This window comes from Poromitra crassiceps (assembly GCF_964638095.1).
Source record: "Poromitra crassiceps genome assembly, chromosome: 19".
Taxonomy (NCBI): Eukaryota; Metazoa; Chordata; class Actinopteri; order Beryciformes; family Melamphaidae; genus Poromitra; species Poromitra crassiceps.
This window is the reverse complement of record NC_139646.1, coordinates 4,260,618-4,279,544: the sequence shown is the minus strand read 5'-3', so window position 1 is coordinate 4,279,544 and position 18,927 is coordinate 4,260,618. Positions and strand designations below refer to the sequence as shown.

Below are 18,927 nucleotides of genomic sequence, written 5' to 3'. Positions count from 1 at the left end.
CGTACAATTATGCACTGTCTGGTCATTGGGTAAGTGCAGTAAACGAAGCACATGCTTCACTTTTCAGCTCCAATTCCACGAGAAATCCAGTAAAACCAGACAAGCCAAGCGCTCTGCTCCCCCCCCCCCTCCCTTCATCCCGTCTGTCTGTCTCCATATATAGGCTATTATTCCATATTATTATGCTTATCAAACCAATCTAACTGCAGTTTAAATACTGCAAGCATGTAAATACCCTACACTATAGCAAGATCAAAGTGAAAAGAATGTTCTAAACGCATCAGCTAGAAAAATATAGCCTATCCCTATATGATGAGATTAATTAGATTGGTGAAAGTTTGTCCAGAAAGATATCATTTTCTCTCCCCTGCTGCAGAGGTAGGATGATGCACATAAATATAGCCTACATTATGTAAAGTCATTGCAGAAATGTGTTTTTATTGTAAAACTAAAATGTGAAGTAGAGCCAATTTATTGGAGCTGACATCACAGTAGGACATGACAGTAGAACCACGTTACACTGTCACTCATCTAAATCACGTTAAATCTACAAGGGATATATATAGCCCCAATATGACATAGATGTTTCACATAGGGTGGTGTTCTATGTCATATTGGGTGATTTGGGTGGCCTGCTCACAGCTGTCTCGCTGAGTCCACTTCTAGTTGAGAGTTGATTTGACTTAAGTTAATGCCAGTGCTTTGCGTTGCCTGTTCTTTGCTTTCTTTGCTCTGGGTGCTGGCAGAAGAGTTATGCCTGATGAGCCTGCAGAAGGCTTTCCTGAAGGTCGGTGTTCTTGCTGTGAAGAAGATGAATATCTGAAAACCCTGGAGAGTGAGCAGGAAGAAATTGGTTAGACCCACTCTTATTTTATTATTGCTGTCGTTCAGGGGTTCCCAAACTTTTCAGACCATACCACTATGCTAACCTGACACTGCTGCCAGAAGGGGGCGGTATGTACCAAACCAAATTTCCAAGGGACCACTTCCCTTTTTCTACCATGAAATAAAATTAGCTGATTTTAACCATGAAATAGCATACAATGATAATGTGTACAATAAGCACACTGCTGGAAAAGGAAAAGGAACAAGCAAACAACTGTAATCGAAGGAATACAATGTATTGTTGTTGATGTAAACCAAATAAAAATTAAGTAAAAAAAAAAAGAAAGGCTAGCACACACACAGACACGCACGCACGCACGCACACACACACACACACACACACACACACACACACACACACACACACACACACACACACACACACACACACACACACACACACACACACACACACACACACACACACACACACCCTCCCCCCCCCACACACACACACACACACACATACACACAAGAGGCCTGCCAACATTAGGCTGTGAAAAAGATGACAATAGAAAACTCACCGGTAGCGAGGACACTCAAAATGGATTAAAAACTCACTGGGTGGGGAAAGCAAAGAGTTCAGTGAATAGAGAAAAATCCAGCACTCCAAATGTCCTTTCACAGGTGCCTGACTCAGCACAATGCTGAGGAAGGCCTGAGGAAACATTCGTTGCTGCTGCCCGGTTTGAGGAACTATTAAAACCTGTGAAAGGACATTTGGAGTGCTGGCTTTTTCTCTATTCTGTGAAAAAGAGGACCCCTTTGAAAATGTTTGTTTTTCTGACCTCGCCAAAATTTCGCTTAACTTGTTGCCACCTTCCTAGCATGACATGGTTGGCACCAAGTGATACCTTAGGTCTTCATACCAGAAACTTCACTCTGGCTTTAAAACTGAGCCCGCTACAGCCATAGATTTTTCTTTTAAGAATTGTGATATTTCCAGAATATCGCAAGGCCATTTAGCATTTTATAAGTAATCAATAAAATCTTAAAATCAATTCTAAAACTAACCAGAAGCCAATGCGAGGTAAGTAACCTTGTACCACAAAGTGGCTGTGTTCTTGTAACCTACCTGTGTGGTGGTACAGAGGCAGAAGACAATGCTTAAGATGAGGTGGACCACTCCCTGCTCTTGGCTGGTACTGAGCACCATGTAGCCCAGTATCCAGGAAAGGCCCAGTAACACAGCCACTGAAAAACTATGGAGGAACTTCTTCCCCAAAGACGTCTGCTTTGTACTGCACAACAGAAAGAGCATAGGTGATTGGACGTTATTATCTGGAGTCAAACATTGCAGATAAATACATGTAAAGGTTGATACTGTATGATGGCTGAATACTGAATGAAAAATACTAAACTATGACTACATGACTACTAGCGACAGTTACTTACTGTGGCCTTCCTTTTTAATATTTATGTTCCCTCTAGCTTATATCATCAGAAGACAGCATTGATTATATCTATGCTGATGACACTCAAGTATATTTACTTGTAACCAAATTTGTGACACATTAATATAACTAGTGCAGTGCCCCTTCCCTTCCCACATCACCCATCCCCTGCAGCGCTTCCCCCCAATTGGACGAATTGCATGAAAGTCGAAAATGCACTTTCTCCAGTCCCCAGCAGTGCACACAGCATGTTTGAAGTCGATCAGACAAACGTTTCTCGAGACACATGAAAGCCATGTTCTGATTGGTCGAATTGCACAAAATTTGTCACTGCACATTCTGGGGTCCCCAGCAGCACCCCACCAGTTTGAAGTCGATCGGACGAACGGTACTCGAAATAAATCATTGTTTGTGTTGCCAGTAGGTGGCGATATGAGCACATTTACGAATTGCTGTTGTGGAGCAAAACTGGTTGTTAGCGCTGTCAATAATAATCATCATTATCATCATCATCATCATAATCAGACAGGTGAAACTCAGCAGCGAACTTGCTTGAGTGACATCACTGATGACATCATCACTAATGCGGTGACATCATCAGTGGGAAGCAGAGAAGGGATGCTGATGAAGTCACAATGGCTCTGTGAGTGTGAAGGCCTAAAAACAAAATACCGCTACACGCTCTGTGAGCGGAGAGTTGTGAAGGCAGGGGTGTTTAGTAGGGCGTGAGGTAGTTTAGGTGTGTGTGTGTGTGTGTGTGTGTGTGGTTGTGCGAGTGTGTGTTAGGGGTTTAGATTGTAAGTTGATTGTCTGATCCATACTGGGAGCAGAATGTGGCGGTAATGCTCCGATAAGCTGGATGCTCTCGCCGTAAGACGATGGGAAGAAGAGGAGCAAGAAGAAGAAGAGACCTAAGAGGACCAGAAGGGCAGGATGGGGGGAGACAGTGGGTGGATGAATCCAGAGGGAGGCGGTGAGGTAATGTGGCGGTTGCCAGCTGCCATAAAACACCAAAAAGAAGAAGACCCTCTGTGAGCAGATTTTCTTCTCCTTTTTTGCACCAGATTCATTCCAGACCCCTGAAAAGTGTTTTGGCAAATTTTGGAGGCGATTGGAGCAACGGCTAGGAAGATAAATGTGCTCAAACGAACGGATGGACAGACAGACATTTTGCAATTAATATAGTAAGTGCCTGTAGGCTATGCGATTAATTTGTCTGATACAGCACATTTTTTTTATCTTTTGTGTAACTTCTGACTATAAACACTTGATTTGCTGTCTAAGATTGTGTGCATAACCTTGTGTCTAACTGGACTGTATTATATTTTCCAGTTTAATAGGCTTAGGTCTAAATACAGTCAGTCTTCAGCTCATTGGAACACACGCATGCATAATGTTGGGTTGGCCAAGGGAAAAACAGTGGCCCTCCTTGTGTAGCAGTATAGCAGTATCTCTGCAAACTACGGCACACACCTTTGGCACGCAAAGGCTTCACCAATGGCACACTAGTGCAGAGTAGCAATAAGTGCGCAAGAGTGTGTAAGATCAGTCAATTTAAAAATGGTTGCAGGAGTACAAAAGTTGCAGTTAAACTTTAAGCTCCAACATTACCTGTTTAGGTTGGGATTTGTTCTGCATGTCTTTATTGCAAAGAAACACAAGAGTACAGCATTGTAGATGAGGACCAGGCCAACTGGAAGGACGAACCCCCAAAACATTGGTTTCCTAAAGTCAAACCGCCCGTCGCTGTCCAGAGCTGCAAGCCAGCAACTTGAGGGTACAGAAATAAAATAGTGATAATACTGTACAATTAGTAAGAGTTCTATGATTCTGAGTGAGCGACACCAACATTTACAGCTGATGTTTTAAATCCTGAAACATTTTTCTCATATCAAACTCCACTGTAGCTGCTGGAAATATCTGGACATCACGTGATCTTTAAAATCACAAAGTGAAAAGGAAAAACATACCAACATCTATAATAAAGGCAAATATTTACACTTTTAGCACTTTTAAGGCCCTTTTTGGCAATGCTTGATGTGTCCAAAGGTAAGAAGCTATTTGTTAGAACAGAAGAGACGAGTGCAGAGAGGCAATAAAATACTGTCATTGACCCACAATTCCTCTTGTCTGTATCCCAAAGGCGCGTCGACCCTGTAGGTAGCTCCTAGTGTGATCGCCATGATAAGGGCTGGTACTCCTAAAATAACACAGCAAGGAAATCAAACAAGTTGTGGCTTGAATTAAATATATATATAAAAAAAACAATTCTTATATTCTCTAAATAAAATAAGCAGCTTGAAGTTGGAGCATGTTTCACACACATGAACACCAAAGTGTGTGAAGCTTCATCAAGCTACTTTTTAAATAAACAACCTATAAAGTATCAGTTTGTTTTCATGCGTGTTACATTGTACTACTGTATGCTCTGTATTCTGTCAAGGTAAGCAAGAAACCAAGAAACAGCCCCATGAGTCTTGCTCACCTTGTCAACCATTCCAAATACTGCGACCCAACAAACCCACTCTTTATTAAATTAAATACCCTTAAATTTGAAGATTTAGTTGAGCTCAGAACCTCCATTATACTTTACAAGGCACATAATAACCTTCTTCCCAACTGCATTCAGAAATTGTTTTCATCCCGAGTCAGCCGGTACGAACTAAGGGGAACCTGCATGTTCAAACAAATGAGAGTAAGAACAAACTTTAAAAGTAGATGCATCTCTGTCAAAGGTGTACATCTATGGAATAGTCTCTGCGATGAGTTAAAATTGTGAAATTCTATATGTAAATAAAAAAAAATGTTTAAACTAAGAGTACTTAAAGGGATAGTTCGGTTTGTTTGAAGTGGGGTCCTATCAGCTAGTCAGATACACTAACTTAATTAGGTACAGTGTTCTTGAAGCGGGGCGCAGCGTCGAACGAGATCCGGCACCCTGAGCAGCAGCATCACCAGCTTTTTCTCTCTAAGTCCTGGGGGTCAACAACTAAACAAAAAAATTTAATTTACCCACCTAAAACAACGCCCACCTAAACAAATCGATATCCGTACATGCACGCTCTATTTTGACAATTTTCAGCGCTTTACTTTTCCGCAAAACAGCAGTTTCATTCGGCACTGCTTTTTCTCCCAACCGTACAACTACCGTATTCCTCCGCTAAAAGCCAGCACACAGCCGCAGCACTGGATTACTCCGCAGTTATTTGGGGGTAGGCTATTTTATTTCTCCCGGTTTGAAGACACAACAAATAGAATACACGGACGAAAATATGAGTGATTTTGATAGCGAGGATGATATGCCATTCACCTTGGTGACAAGAGGATATAATTATGAACCAGAGAGAATACAGAAGATGAACTTTTGCAGAGAGTGAAGTGAACAGGCAGAGAGATGCGCCTCCTGTCTAAATGCCTGGGTGCCCTGGCTGCAGACCTTTTTTCACCATTCCCAGGATAAATTGTGGAAAACATCCCAGACCAGAGAGGCCAGGTGACTTGTTGTCTCTAAAGTAAGTCAGTGTTTTATCTCTCTTCTAAGCCTTCCTGTTTTGTAAACCGCGGCTCTGTGCTCTGTGCTGGCTTTTAGCGGAGGAATACGGTAGTTGTACGGTTGGGAGAAAAAGCAGTGCCGAATGAAACTGCTGTTTTGCGGAAAAGTAAAGCGCTGAAAATGGTCAAAATAGAGCGTGCATGTACACAGATGTCGATTTGTTTAGGTGGGCGTTATTTTAGGTGTTTTAGGTGGCTAAATTACATTTTAGTTGTTGACCCCCCCGTACTTACAGAGAAAAGGCTGGTTTGGCTGCTGCGCTGAGTGCGCGGTCTCGTTCCACAATGCGCACTCACTCCTGAACACTGTACCTAATTAAGTTAGTGTATCTCACTAGCTGATAGGACCCCACTTCAAACAAACCGAACTATCCCTTTAACAAATACAAAACCCTAGTACAATCAAGTACTTAAAAGCTATCATTAGGGCTTCTAAGCTCTATTGAAAACTTTCCTTCTCGCTGTCAACTGATTCTTGCAACTATCTTATTTTTTGTTTTTGATTTTTGATGTAATGAAATGTAAAAAAGGGTAGGCATTCATAAGCTGCGGCTTCAGCCTACACCTTTTCGGTCTCCTATATGTAAACGCACATTATTACTGTAATGCATTTATGTGAAATTGACAAACTGACTGAAATAAATTATTTACTTACTTACTTACTAAATTATTTACTTACTTACCTTCACAGTATTCACTTTTCAATGCAGCTTTTATATACAGTATAACAGTTACTTGAAACAAGGGGAATTGCCAACATTCTTGTTTCAGTTTCAGTTTATTTGTACACTAGTTGATATGACAAAACAATAAAATGTAATTAATTGTGCTGAAGAAGAAAGAGTTATAGTTTATAGTTATAGTTTTTATGCCTCCGCCGGCGATAGCCAGGCGGGAGGCATTATGGTTTTGGGATGTCGAAACCATAAAAGTTGTCCGAAACCATAAAAGTCTGATGTTCGTTATCGCGATATCTCAGGAACACCTTGATGGAATTTCTTCAAATTTGCCTCAAACTTCCACTTCTACTCAAGGATGAACTGATTAGATTTTGGTGGTCAAAGGTCAAAGTTCAAGGTCACTGTGACCTCACGACCTCTAATATTATGCTCATTAACGCAATATATCTCAAGGTCACTTCAAGGTCACTGTGACCTCACAAATATGCATTTTCTTGCTCGTTAACGTGATATCTCAGGAATGCCTTAATGGAATTTTGGTTCATTTGGCTCAAAAGTCCACTTGGACTCGAGGATGAACTGATTACATTTTGGTGGTCAAAGGTCAAGGTCACTGTGACCTCACAAACGCCATTTTCAAGCTCGGTAATGCCATATCTCAGTAACGCCTTGACGGAATTTCTGCACAAGTCTGGACAGACGGATGTCGTTCTAGTTTGAAAACGGAATAATGATCTGCCATTGTGGCTCCTGAGGTTGAGGAATAAACTACCGGTACTTGATTGTATCTCTACAACAATCAGTTTTTTATGCATTAATGCATCTCTGTTGAGAATGCAAAAATGAAAAGCATTCATTTCACACAGAAACACATTATTATCAAAAGAAAAACACACAAATTGATTGTTTTCTGCGGTACCACTGTGCGCTTAAACTTCAATCCTTTCAAATATTTGAATGTTGGATCTCTTACCCCATCCAATCGTAATGCTGAGGGGGGTGAAGGCAGGTGGAAGACTCCGGCGTATTTTGTGGATGAGAAGCATCAACTGCGTGCCGAACACAGCGTTCCACACAAAGGTCGCCAGCAGGAAGAAGTGGAGAAGAGCCGTCACTGCCGTGCAGGGTCCCTCATCTGGCTCAACATGGACGTCTGAATCAGGGATGGTGGTCTGGGTGTTGGTGGCTTCCACCTGGGTGCTGCTGGCTTCATTTGGGTTGTTGACTCCAGAGAGGAAGATGATGCTGAAGGCCAGCAGACTGATGCAGATACTCACCAGCACAATAGTGGAGTTCTGGTTTCGAGCTTTTCCTTGAAAACTAAAGAAGATGAAAAGCAATCCTTAAAGGCTATTTCTGTTTACTTTTAACCTGGCTCTTATTTAGCTATCATTTAGCATCATAAAGATTGTCTTTATGTCTTGAACATTTTGTAACTTGCTTTACTGTAGTGAGCTTTACGTAGCTCCATTTTGTCAGGAACGCTGCTGTCTACTACACACCCAAAATGTCCAAAATGGCAAAAAAGGGGTCACGGTGGTTCATTCTCACGACAGATAGCCTATAACTTCAATAAATACCATCATTCCATAGGAATTCAGAAAACACAATTTAAACACACAGAATGACACACGTCAGAGGGAGGGAAGGAGACTGGTGAAGGTATGAAGGGCGAACACACACACTCTCCACGGCATAGAGACGTCATTACGCACACGTTTTATCTGTTGTTTACATCAAGATTATGCCGCTCAGATATGGCTCATAAATAGACCAGCATAATATTATGTTTTATAATAAACATTGAAAATAATCACAGTCATACAGTTATTCTACCCTTTATCTAGAGCAAGGCATTACAATAAAATATAACTTTTGTGTTATAAATTGGATATTTAAAACATTCATTTTTGGCTATGGCCACTAGGGGGTTCTGTGCACCCCCTGAACCAACCATAGGAACCAACGCAAACTTCACCCATGGGGGTATGTCTCGCCATGCTGTCAGTGTCTATAGTGCCCAGGTGGGCTATCGCTTGAAAAGGGCCTTTGTGTGTGGAGTTTGCATGCTCTCCCCATGCTCGCCTCAACATGAACCTTCCCACTAAAAACATGCAGAGTTTGGCATAACACTGGTTGGTTCATACAATCACACGGGAACCATGTCGTAAGATGATTTCTGCCTTCAGATCTGCTCTGGTTTCTACACTTGTTTGAGAAATGAGGGCCATTTTGTGCAGATCCAGCGTTGTGCAACACCAGGCAGGCAGTGACACAATCTAATCACATTTGTGCATGTGGAGGAAAAGAAGGTGTGTCCTGTCTTACCTTTCCGTAATGCGGTGAATGATTGTTATTGTCAAGCCAATGATAGAGAAAGATAGTCCAATGATGGAGATATAGCTCAGGGCTTCTGCATATTTGTAATTCTCCCTGAATATCTGTTGGAGAAACAAACCCAGAGGACAGAATCAAACAGTGATTTCTCTACACATTAATGTTTCTTTTGTATTTGTCAAAATCCTATTTTTCATCACAAGCTAAATTCAGGTCAGGCAGGCAGGCAGACAGTCAGTCAGTCAGGTAATGCTTAGTCCACATCTTCTGCTGTCCTGCAAACCTTAATGGTAACGGCTTCCGATAAGGAAGCGATCGGAAGATGGAGGGCTGGAGATGAGAGGGTCACTAATACGGCAGGACGGAGACGATCTCCTCCACCAGAAGAACGGAGGAGGAGAGGAGAGAAGAATGATTGTGGTCATGGATGAGTGGAGGAAGAGGGAGAAAAAGTCCCAGGTTCCAGATTCCAAAGAGTCACCATTTGAAAGGTGTTTGAGAAGAGAGGCCGAGAGGCGAAATGTTTGAGGAAGGGATGAAGACTGGAATCTCGTTGAGGTGGGACTTTACTTTGGGGGGTGCAGTGAACCTCCATTTCCCTGACCGCTTCCTTATTGGGAGCGGTGCTTGTAAGATGTGCAGGGCAGACATGTCCGCACCTCGACACTGCACCTTCGACAACTTGCCGCCATTTTTAATAGTTCAAATTTGGCTGGGTGGTTAATAACACGTTTCTGTGGAGTGACAAACTCAGAACACATTTATTTTTGTTTCAGACGGACTTCACTTTTTTTCCCCGTTACCAGCATTCCAATATTAAAACAAAATCATATTTCTCAGTTTATGGTTGTCCTATCTGTAACAGGTTTTTTTTTAAAGAAAAAAGAAAACAAAAACAAAAACATTTTAACCTCATTTTGAAAGACATTGCCACAATAGAGCCACAGCACTTTACCATGAGTGCAGCGAAGTTAGTGGTGTGGTTACAGAAACATCGTGGAACTCCACCCACTGCGTTGCCCTTGGTGCAGCCATGAGTGCTCCAGTCACCCAGGCTGTAGTCCCAGAACACACAGGCGTAGTCATACAGCTTTGCATTGGTGTTGATCTAAAACATCAACAACAACAATAAATAAATGTTGTCGAGTTCTGCAAAATAAGCGCTTTACAATCAGTAGATAGTCTACATTCACCCATTCATACACCGATGGCGGCAGGCTGCCACGCAGGGTGCCTACACACCATCGGGAGCAAGGAGGGTTAAGTGTCTTGCCCAAGGACACAGCGACAGCAGCTGGGAGGGAGTGGGGATTGAACCGCCAACCCTTGCGTCATTGGCCGACCCGCTCTACCTCCTGAGCTAAAGCCGCCCCAAGATCAAGTCAAGGATACCATGGCTCAGACATTTGAGATGAAACTCACTGATACAACTTTCAATGAAAACTTCATGGTACTAGTAAACTCCACGCTGTCTTTGCCACTATCAAATTGTTTGCCTCCATAAGATCCCACCATCCCTCTTCAAATTTGTGTAATGCTAATAACGTACAGTACAGGTATTTCACATTTATGAATTTGAAAACACTACTGTGATGGTATCTGCCCATACATCACGCTAAACCTGACGGCAAGTTATATGAACGAGCAGTGTACAGACCAGGTCAAGGCCGTAAACGTTGGTAAGGCTCAGATGATGTACAAATGTAAAATGATGTAAAATATACAAATTGTCATGATGTAAATGTGCTGACAGCTTAGTTATCTTACTGTGGGTGTGAACAGCATTTCCACATGTTGTGGCACCACAGCACGGTCGTGACCTTTGACACTGGCCGACAGGACCCTGATGGAGGTGGACTTCTGTCTCCTGTAGAGCCGGGACCTGAAGAAACCATCGTTCTGGTAGAGAACAAAACCCACGGAGATGTTTGATGGCTTTCGCTGTCCAGCCACAGCATCTTCAGATGCAAGAAATCAGACAGAGAGAAAGAAAGGTAAATGATTATTAGTACAGTAGTATTTGTAGTAGTAAGTAATAGTAGTGATAGTTGATGTTGTAGCTGTAGTGGTGGTGGTTGTCATAATATTGCAAGCAGATTCCTGAGCTGCATTTGGTGTCATTCTGAATGATGTTTGAAGGTTTTCAAAACAAAACAATTACCAAATGGTGGACACCATTATTATTTTTAATGTGGAAGTTATGCTAGAGCCCAAATTGTTCATGATCAGATACAGTACACATGTGTACAAAGTTTCACAACACTTTGACTGAAGGTTCATTCACACCGACCTATTAAAGTTTTTCGCTGGCATCGAGTTTACATACAAAGTCAATGCAAACGAGCGATTGAGCGTATATTCGCCCGGGAGAAAAATCGATGGGCGTCCGAGCGACAGAGACAGAGCGAAAATTTGCTCGTCGCCCGAGATGAAATATCCCAACTCGAGCGAAATTTCACTGCCAACAGTCGCTTGCTGCTTAACGCTGATTGGCTGCCGTAACCCCGGAGTATTTATTAATTCTTGCATCGGGGGATTAAACGCAAACAACACCACTGTGGGTGTTGTTTGCGTTTTCATCCTGTCTAACGTTAGAGCTGTGTGCTGCTGGTTTCTGTCTAACGTTAGAGCTGTGTGCTGCTTGTTTCTGTCTAACGTTAGAGCTGTGTGCTGCTGGTTTCTGTCTAACGTTAGAGCTGTGTGCTGCTGGTTTCTGTCTAACGTTAGAGCTGTGTGCTGCTTGTTTCTGTCTAACGTTAGAGCTGTGTGCTGCTGGTTTCTGTCTAACGTTAGAGCTGTGTGCTGCTTGTTTCTGTCTAACATTAGAGCTGTGTGCTGCTGGTTTCTGTCTAACATTAGAGCTGTGTGCTGCTGGTTTCTGTCTAACGTTAGAGCTGTGTGCTGCTTGTTTCTGTCTAACGTTAGAGCTGTATGCTGCTTGTTTCTGTCTAACATTAGAGCTGTGTGCTGCTTGTTTCTGTCTAACGTTAGAGCTGTGTGCTGCTTGTTTCTGTCTAACGTTAGAGCTGTGTGCTGCTGGTTTCTGTCTAACATTAGAGCTGTGTGCTGCTTGTTTCTGTCTAACGTTAGAGCTGTATGCTGCTTGTTTCTGTCTAACATTAGAGCTGTGTGCTGCTTGTTTCTGTCTAACGTTAGAGCTGTGTGCTGCTTGTTTCTGTCTAACGTTAGAGCTGTGTGCTGCTGGTTTCTGTCTAACGTTAGAGCTGTGTGCTGCTTGTTTCTGTCTAACGTTAGAGCTGTGTGCTGCTGGTTTCTGTCTAACGTTAGAGCTGTGTGCTGCTTGTTTCTGTCTAACATTAGAGCTGTGTGCTGCTGGTTTCTGTCTAACATTAGAGATGTGTGCTGCTGGTTTCTGTCTAACGTTAGAGCTGTGTGCTGCTTGTTTCTGTCTAACATTAGAGCTGTGTGCTGCTGGTTTCTGTCTAACGTTAGAGCTGTGTGCTGCTTGTTTCTGTCTAATGTTAGAGCTGTGTGCTGCTTGTTTCTGTCTAATGTTAGAGCTGTGTGCTGCTTGTTTCTGTCTAATGTTAGAGCTGTGTGCTGCTGGTTTCTGTCTAATGTTAGAGCTGTGTGCTGCTGGTTTCTGTCTAACATTAGAGCTGTGCTGCTTGTTTCTGTCTAACATTAGAGTTGTGTGCTGCTTGTTTCTGTCTAACGTTAGAGCTGTGCTGCTTGTTTCTTGACAGTGAAGATCTCTCTCGTTTCTCAAGCTTTGAAGATATCAAAAACATCTTTAAACCTGCCAAACTTGGGCTGTTGAAAGATGTAGTTTCCTCGAATGGGCTTGAGTTGCATGAGGTCGCCTCATTGCTACATGATGCACGTGGTCCTGAACTGAATTTACCCTTGTTAAAGTCTGAAATGTATTTTTTGCAGTGGGAGGATGGTTTGTGCAATGTGGATGAGAAAGTTGTGACTTTTTCGACTTGAAAATAGAGGGAAAACTCACCGGGGGGGAATCGTATGTATACCAGGACGTCGGCTACGGACCCAGTTTCCACCACAATTTCTGAAGTATTGGTGTTGAGCTGAATTCGGTCTGCCACGAAACTGCAAGTAGATCCTAAACATTGGGAATCAGAATTAGTATTATTATTACCATAACCTTTATTTATATTACATTACTAGGGGTGACCCCGAATAGTCGATGATTCAACACTTTATTCTAAGGAGCCTGATTCGACGGCCAATCTCACAGTCGAATCGTGTGGTTATGAAACCAGGATTATTCCATTCTGGCTATATGGGGGCTGGATGTTAGATTTTCCATAGAAGTCCTTGGTTTCTCCAAATAAATCATGATATATAGCCTATTTTGGAAGGTATTTATAAATATCTGTCTATTAATACCGTAAAACATAAATCAGCCGGGTAGTCTGACAATTTCAAGCACACACAGGATAGTTAAATGGCTTTTAAGGATAGTTTGTTAGGGTAAGTTAGTTAAGTACATACAAGTGCCTGGGCGGCGAGTAGGTGGCGATATTTGACAATTTAGCAGGACCCCAGTCAAACTTTATTTAACGTTAGTTTTGTTGGGAAAGCTGAGCTTTGGATGAACTTTTGCTCCACCTGCAGCAGGGGGGAAAGGCTGACTGGAGGAGAGGAGACTCCTAGTAAATTAAAATGCTATTCACCTAAGTTTTTCTATATATATTCTGTGTGCACTGAAGTCACAATGTTATATTAGGAGCATGGATTGAATTATATAATTGAAATGCAGTATGTTGACAAATGAAGGATTTTTCAGTAGCATGATGAAACATGGAAAGTTGAAAAGGCATAATGTACTGACTGAGGATTGTGAAGATGTGACAATCGATGACTAACTGAGTTTAATGCTGCTTTTAAAGTGTGGTAAATGTAATCTTGGCTGTATATTACATGTGAAATGTTTAAAGATGGGCTAGGGTGAGGAGTAGTGTGATATCATGGGCTGATTAGAATTGAACTGCGCACATCAGCGCACACACAAACATGATGGCTGAATCATCATAGATGGGCAGGGATGATATCATGCAGATAGACAGTGTTGCCTCCAATTAGAGGTTAGGTCACCGTGACGCAGCAAAACATAGTCACGCCCTCGATAAGACCAAAGGAGCGGACCTCACAGCTCTTTGCTCTCCTGCCCAGGCAGGGAGCCAGACGGGAGAACCGTCACTTAGATGGAATTGTCTCGGCTCCACCAGGGAATGTGAAGACGCAGACAGGCTCTCATTTATCTATCGCAGGGATAATAGCCTAAGTTAGGGAGAAAAAGACTCGTTATCAAACGAGGTGAAACTGAATGGTAGGGTGAATTACAAAATAGACAGCAATCACAGGGAAATAGCAAATAGATAGGGAAAACAATGAAATGTCATCTAAGCCAAGAGTGATGGTGAAATAGGGAATGTATAATGAACACCATGTTGAAAAATAAGGTAATGTATATTGGACAATGATGTCATGTGTGTTGGACAAAATGTACTGGACAATGATTTGTATGCTTAATAAGGAAAAGTGTAAACTTATATAAAACCTATAAAACCCCAGGATTTTTATTTATTTATTTTTCTTCTTCAAAACATTTTTGAGAAGGGTCCACAAATCCTATAAGGTAGGGTTAAGAGGCATGATTTTGGGTTCAGCTAATAGCCTCCTCCATGCATGTAGAAAGGACAGAATGATCTCGGGCTTCAGCTCGTTTGCAAAATATGTACTGGGTGATTCTACTATCTAGGTTAGTCAATTCTTTCACCCTGGAGGGAAAAAGTGCCGTCAGGCCACCTGTATCGGTAGACTGCCCACCCGATGCTCGGGGAGGAGGGGATAGAGGTCCTAGATTAAGACTTGGAGGTATACAAAGGATTAACATGTTGTTACTCATCGGGGAACTTACATGCATGCCTTTGCTCTGGGTATTTCTAGTCATATGGGATAGCCTCTATTAGGTAGAGATCCGCTGGTTATCACGATTTCTCACCTCCGTGATTTATGAGTGCTCCGATGACGCTATTCTAACTCTCAGGGGAGGGGTCATAGGTCAGAGGTCGCTCGCGAATCATCACAGTTTTCATTGTGAATTAGAAAATGGCCGGGGGGCCACTCTGCACCCTATCGCGGGCCGCATCTGGCCCCCGGGCTGCAAGTTGATTATTACTGCATTACATCATTTAGCTGATGCTTTTGTCCAAAGCACTTACAATAGTACATTTTGTCAACAGTACAGTAGTTAAACTAACTGCATCACAGGCTTCTTCACCTAAGACTTTCACAAGGAATAAGTAGCATTTGTTGATTTTGAAGTGTAAGAAGGTTAGTTCGGGAAGCGTTACTTCAAGAAGGGTCCAGGTGTAAGGGGCGTAGTGGAGGGTCAATGCAAGAAAACACGGTTTACCCACCTCTTTGAAATGAGGCAAAGACTTTACTCACCTACAGCATTTTGAGATCAACTGTATCAATCAATGAGGGGAAACAAGGTGGGTAAACTACTCACCTTGGATAGTTTCCCCTCCTGTATTTACCACTACTCCCCTGGGTGTAACACCTAACCCCACATATTTATAAACAGGGAAATTGATGGAGCATGCACATTCTTTTCCATTTTGAGAGACTTAAGTGTGATGTGATTGGCTGCTATAGGACAGTTAGCTCACCTTTGAACGAAGTGAACTGGACTCCCTGTGTGTTTTCAGCAGGGATTTGGGCCGACTGGATGACCAGGTTGGGCTGGACCACCTGAGACTGAGATGTGTTCAGATCCACACTTTGCTTCACAGAGAGCTGCTCCAGCGTCACTGTGAGGCTGGGCGCGGGAATAGTGGACACATGCATAAGACACATAATACAGGCGCACACAGACATGGCGTGGTCTTTATCACAAAATTACAACATGTAATGTTTGAATTATTGCCTACTAAATGTCTGCACAGGCCTGAAATTTAAAGTGGTGTTGAACTTTGGCCTATCTTATATAGTGACAAGTCATGGGTGGAGCGCCAATCACCTGCCATTCAGATTGACGCTGCTCTGAGCAGCTTTTAGCATAAGGTGAGAACCCTCGTTATCACTCGTAAAACCTGGGTTGTTGCACAACCCTAACGTTTTATCTAGTGGGCAAGCCCACCCCCTTTCCTCTGATGACCCAGAAGTGAATTGAAAAGCTGTAGTTCCTCGAATGGCCACTAGGAATCGGGGGCAGTAGGCATTCCCCCATGTTAAATGCCTGACTTTGTAAAAGGATTAAACATCTTTCCAGTGAGGGGCAAAACATGGTTTTGGTCTATATAGCTAATTTCACCTTTTCTTAACATCTTTAGGGGGGTCATTCTTTATATAACTCGCCCGTTTGGAGTCAAATAGATGATAGAAAAGGGGGTGATTGACAGATCGCCTGTCCAGTGACAGCAGGCGGAGCTGCGGCTCTGGGGAAACTCTCATCTCACATGAGGTGCGGAAGGACTCAACACATTCCCTCCCACTCTGCTGATGAAAAATCAAGATGGTGACGGCCAACGTTTGAACTCCGCCAGGGAGAAGAAATTTTATGGGATAACTGCATCCATATTATTTATCTCTATGGTTTTATCACGGATAAAGATTTGCAAACCAAGATACTACCAAAGTTCAACATCATTTTAAACCCTAGCCTAGCTCAACTCGTACCTGTGATTTTCAAGCACAGGCGGTACACTGGAATCCAGCAACTGGCTGACTGTAGCTATTGCTGCCACCCTAACTCTCTGTAACACAACCATTAGCATAGGAGGATAGATCAGAACAGATAGAAAGAACTGTCTCATAAAAATACAGTTGAAGAGTTCATTTCCAAACCAATATCAGCTTAAAAAACTATTACTTGATCAAGTCGGCATCTCTGATGGTGTTACATGATATGTTGCAATAGCGCCACCATCGGGTCGACATTGCATGGGGGTCTGGCCTTACCTTAGTAGTGGGGGGCCATAGGAACCCACCTGCCGAATGTGGTTCCTCTGGGGCTCATGGTTTCTGAGGTGCACATACTTTTAGTGGAGAAAAATAATCCTAACAAATACAATAGGGTTCCATCACCATGGTAGCCTGGGAACCTGACGAATCTGCAAGCTCAATCTTTATTTGCTCTGGCAGATGGATTTGCATTTGCGAATTGGTCTGGCGATGTCAGGCTAGCAGTAGGAGTTTTCAGGCTAGGAGTTAGCCGCTCTTGAACCCCTAATAATGTGCAGGTGTCTGCCCCTTGTTTGATGCAGTGGTGGAAGAGGTGTTTCATACCTGTGTGGCGTTAGGAGACAGGAGGAGTGTGTTGGCGATCTCGACTGCAGCGATGACGTCTTCTGCCATCAGTTTATCAGGTCTGGAGGTCAGGATTTGAGTGCTGGCCGCTAACATCTCTAAATCAGCAGCTGGGCTGGTAAGCTGAGAGATGAACGATATTTGTTTTATTTAGAGATGTGCAAAAATTACCCTTCTTAACAAGTGATGTATTCTCATATTGAATCTTAAAATCACATTTTCCTTAAAACCTAAAAAAGATATTTGCTTTTGCCAGTAGATGGCCATTAACAGTACAGGTTAAGCAAGATGGTATTTGAGGTTTTAAGGGAGGAGAGCCTGTGTTCTCACAGCTTGTTGTATGTTCCTGAGCGTCAGGTCACACTGGAGAACTTGTAGCTCATCGAAACTCTGTAATCCTCTCTGGTTTGAACATCTTGCTGAGGCCTTCGGTGTGCCAGCTAGACAGGAAGGTGACGTGTTGGACACAAAGACATGCCAATGAATCATCAATATGGGTAAAAGAACCTGATATTCTAAACAAATCATCATTTCAGCAGAGAAGATCTGAAAAGTAAAACTATTTATGGATAGATAGATTATAGGTAGATTAACAGGTGAATGAATGGATAAGTGGATAGACAGATAGATAGACAGATAGACAGACAGATAGATAGATAGATAAATAGATAGATAGATAGATAGATAGATAGATAGATAGATAGATAGATAGATAGATAGATAGATAGATAGATAGATAAGTGGAAGGAATCTCTTGCGCTACAGCCCGTCCACAAAGGGAGGTCGGTGCTCTCAGAGGAGGACAGAATACTAGAAACAAACAAACAAAACTTAATAAGGTGCAAAGACTAAAGTTTTGATGTGAGCAGCGTCTTCTTCAGAGTCAGAGGGTTAGGGTTAGACTCTAACTCTAGAGGGTCTGACTCGAAGAAGCCGCTGCTCGCGTCGAAACGTTCGTTTTTGCACCGTATTAAATTTTGTTTGCCAGTGATTTTGTGTGCTCCAGTCACTTTACCTGTTTCTAGATAGATAAGTGGGTAGGTGGGTAGGTAGGTAAATAGATGGTAGATCTTCTGTATATACAGTAGATGGATAGTAGCTATAGCCTACAGTGTCATGGTTGAGATAAACTTGCCACTATTTGTTCCTTTAGGACAAACTTCCTCAGCATATCCAAACAAGCCGATAGGGGTGAGTGGGAAGTTGAATCCGTTGATTTCTTTTGCTTGGCAGAAATTTTCTAAGAGAAAAAGGCATGTTTAATTAAAAGATTAAAGGTACACTATGCAACTTTTGGAAATGCTTTAGATTACTTACAGGGTAAGTACAGGGTAACAAAATCTGAACTTACAGGGTAAGTAGGGTAACAAAATCTGAATTTACAGGGTAAGTAGGGTAACAAAATCTGAATTTACAGGGTAAGTAGGGTAACAAAATCTGAATTTACATGGTAAGTAGGGTAACAAAATCTGAATTTACAGGGTAAGTACAGGGTAACAAAATCTGAACTTACAGGGTAAGTAGGGTAACAAAATCTGAATTTACAGGGTAAGTAGGGTAACAAAATCTGAATTTACAAGGTAAGTAGGGTAACAACATCTGAATTTATGGAATGAGGGGGTAATAAATGGGGACTTATAAAGAACTTATACGTACCTATTTTTGTAACTACCGGGTACCTATTCTGTTATAATACCATAGCTATTTTTTACCTACAGTATTCTGTTGTTACAGGGTACGTATGACCTGTGAGAAATAATAATTTAAATGTAATTTCA

General features: G+C 42.3%; 1 protein-coding gene across 1 annotated transcript; it reads right to left on the bottom strand.

Annotated features, from left to right (window-relative positions):
• Positions 1-636: 636 nt before the first annotated feature.
• On the bottom strand, positions 637-17,572 carry LOC310793491 (adhesion G-protein coupled receptor G7-like; the record flags this gene model as incomplete). Its single annotated transcript, XM_083655293.1, has 13 exons — positions 17,480-17,572; positions 17,129-17,272; positions 16,520-16,596; positions 15,511-15,659; positions 12,819-12,932; positions 10,616-10,806; positions 9,804-9,956; positions 8,840-8,952; positions 7,485-7,831; positions 4,398-4,479; positions 3,891-4,049; positions 1,961-2,126; positions 637-828 (listed from the first exon to the last, which is right to left on the bottom strand). The coding sequence occupies exons 2-13, from the start codon at positions 17,243-17,245 to the stop codon at positions 637-639; spliced, it is 1,860 nt and encodes a 619-aa protein (XP_083511419.1). The 5' UTR covers positions 17,246-17,272; positions 17,480-17,572.
• Between the last annotated feature and the right edge of the window lie 1,355 nt (positions 17,573-18,927).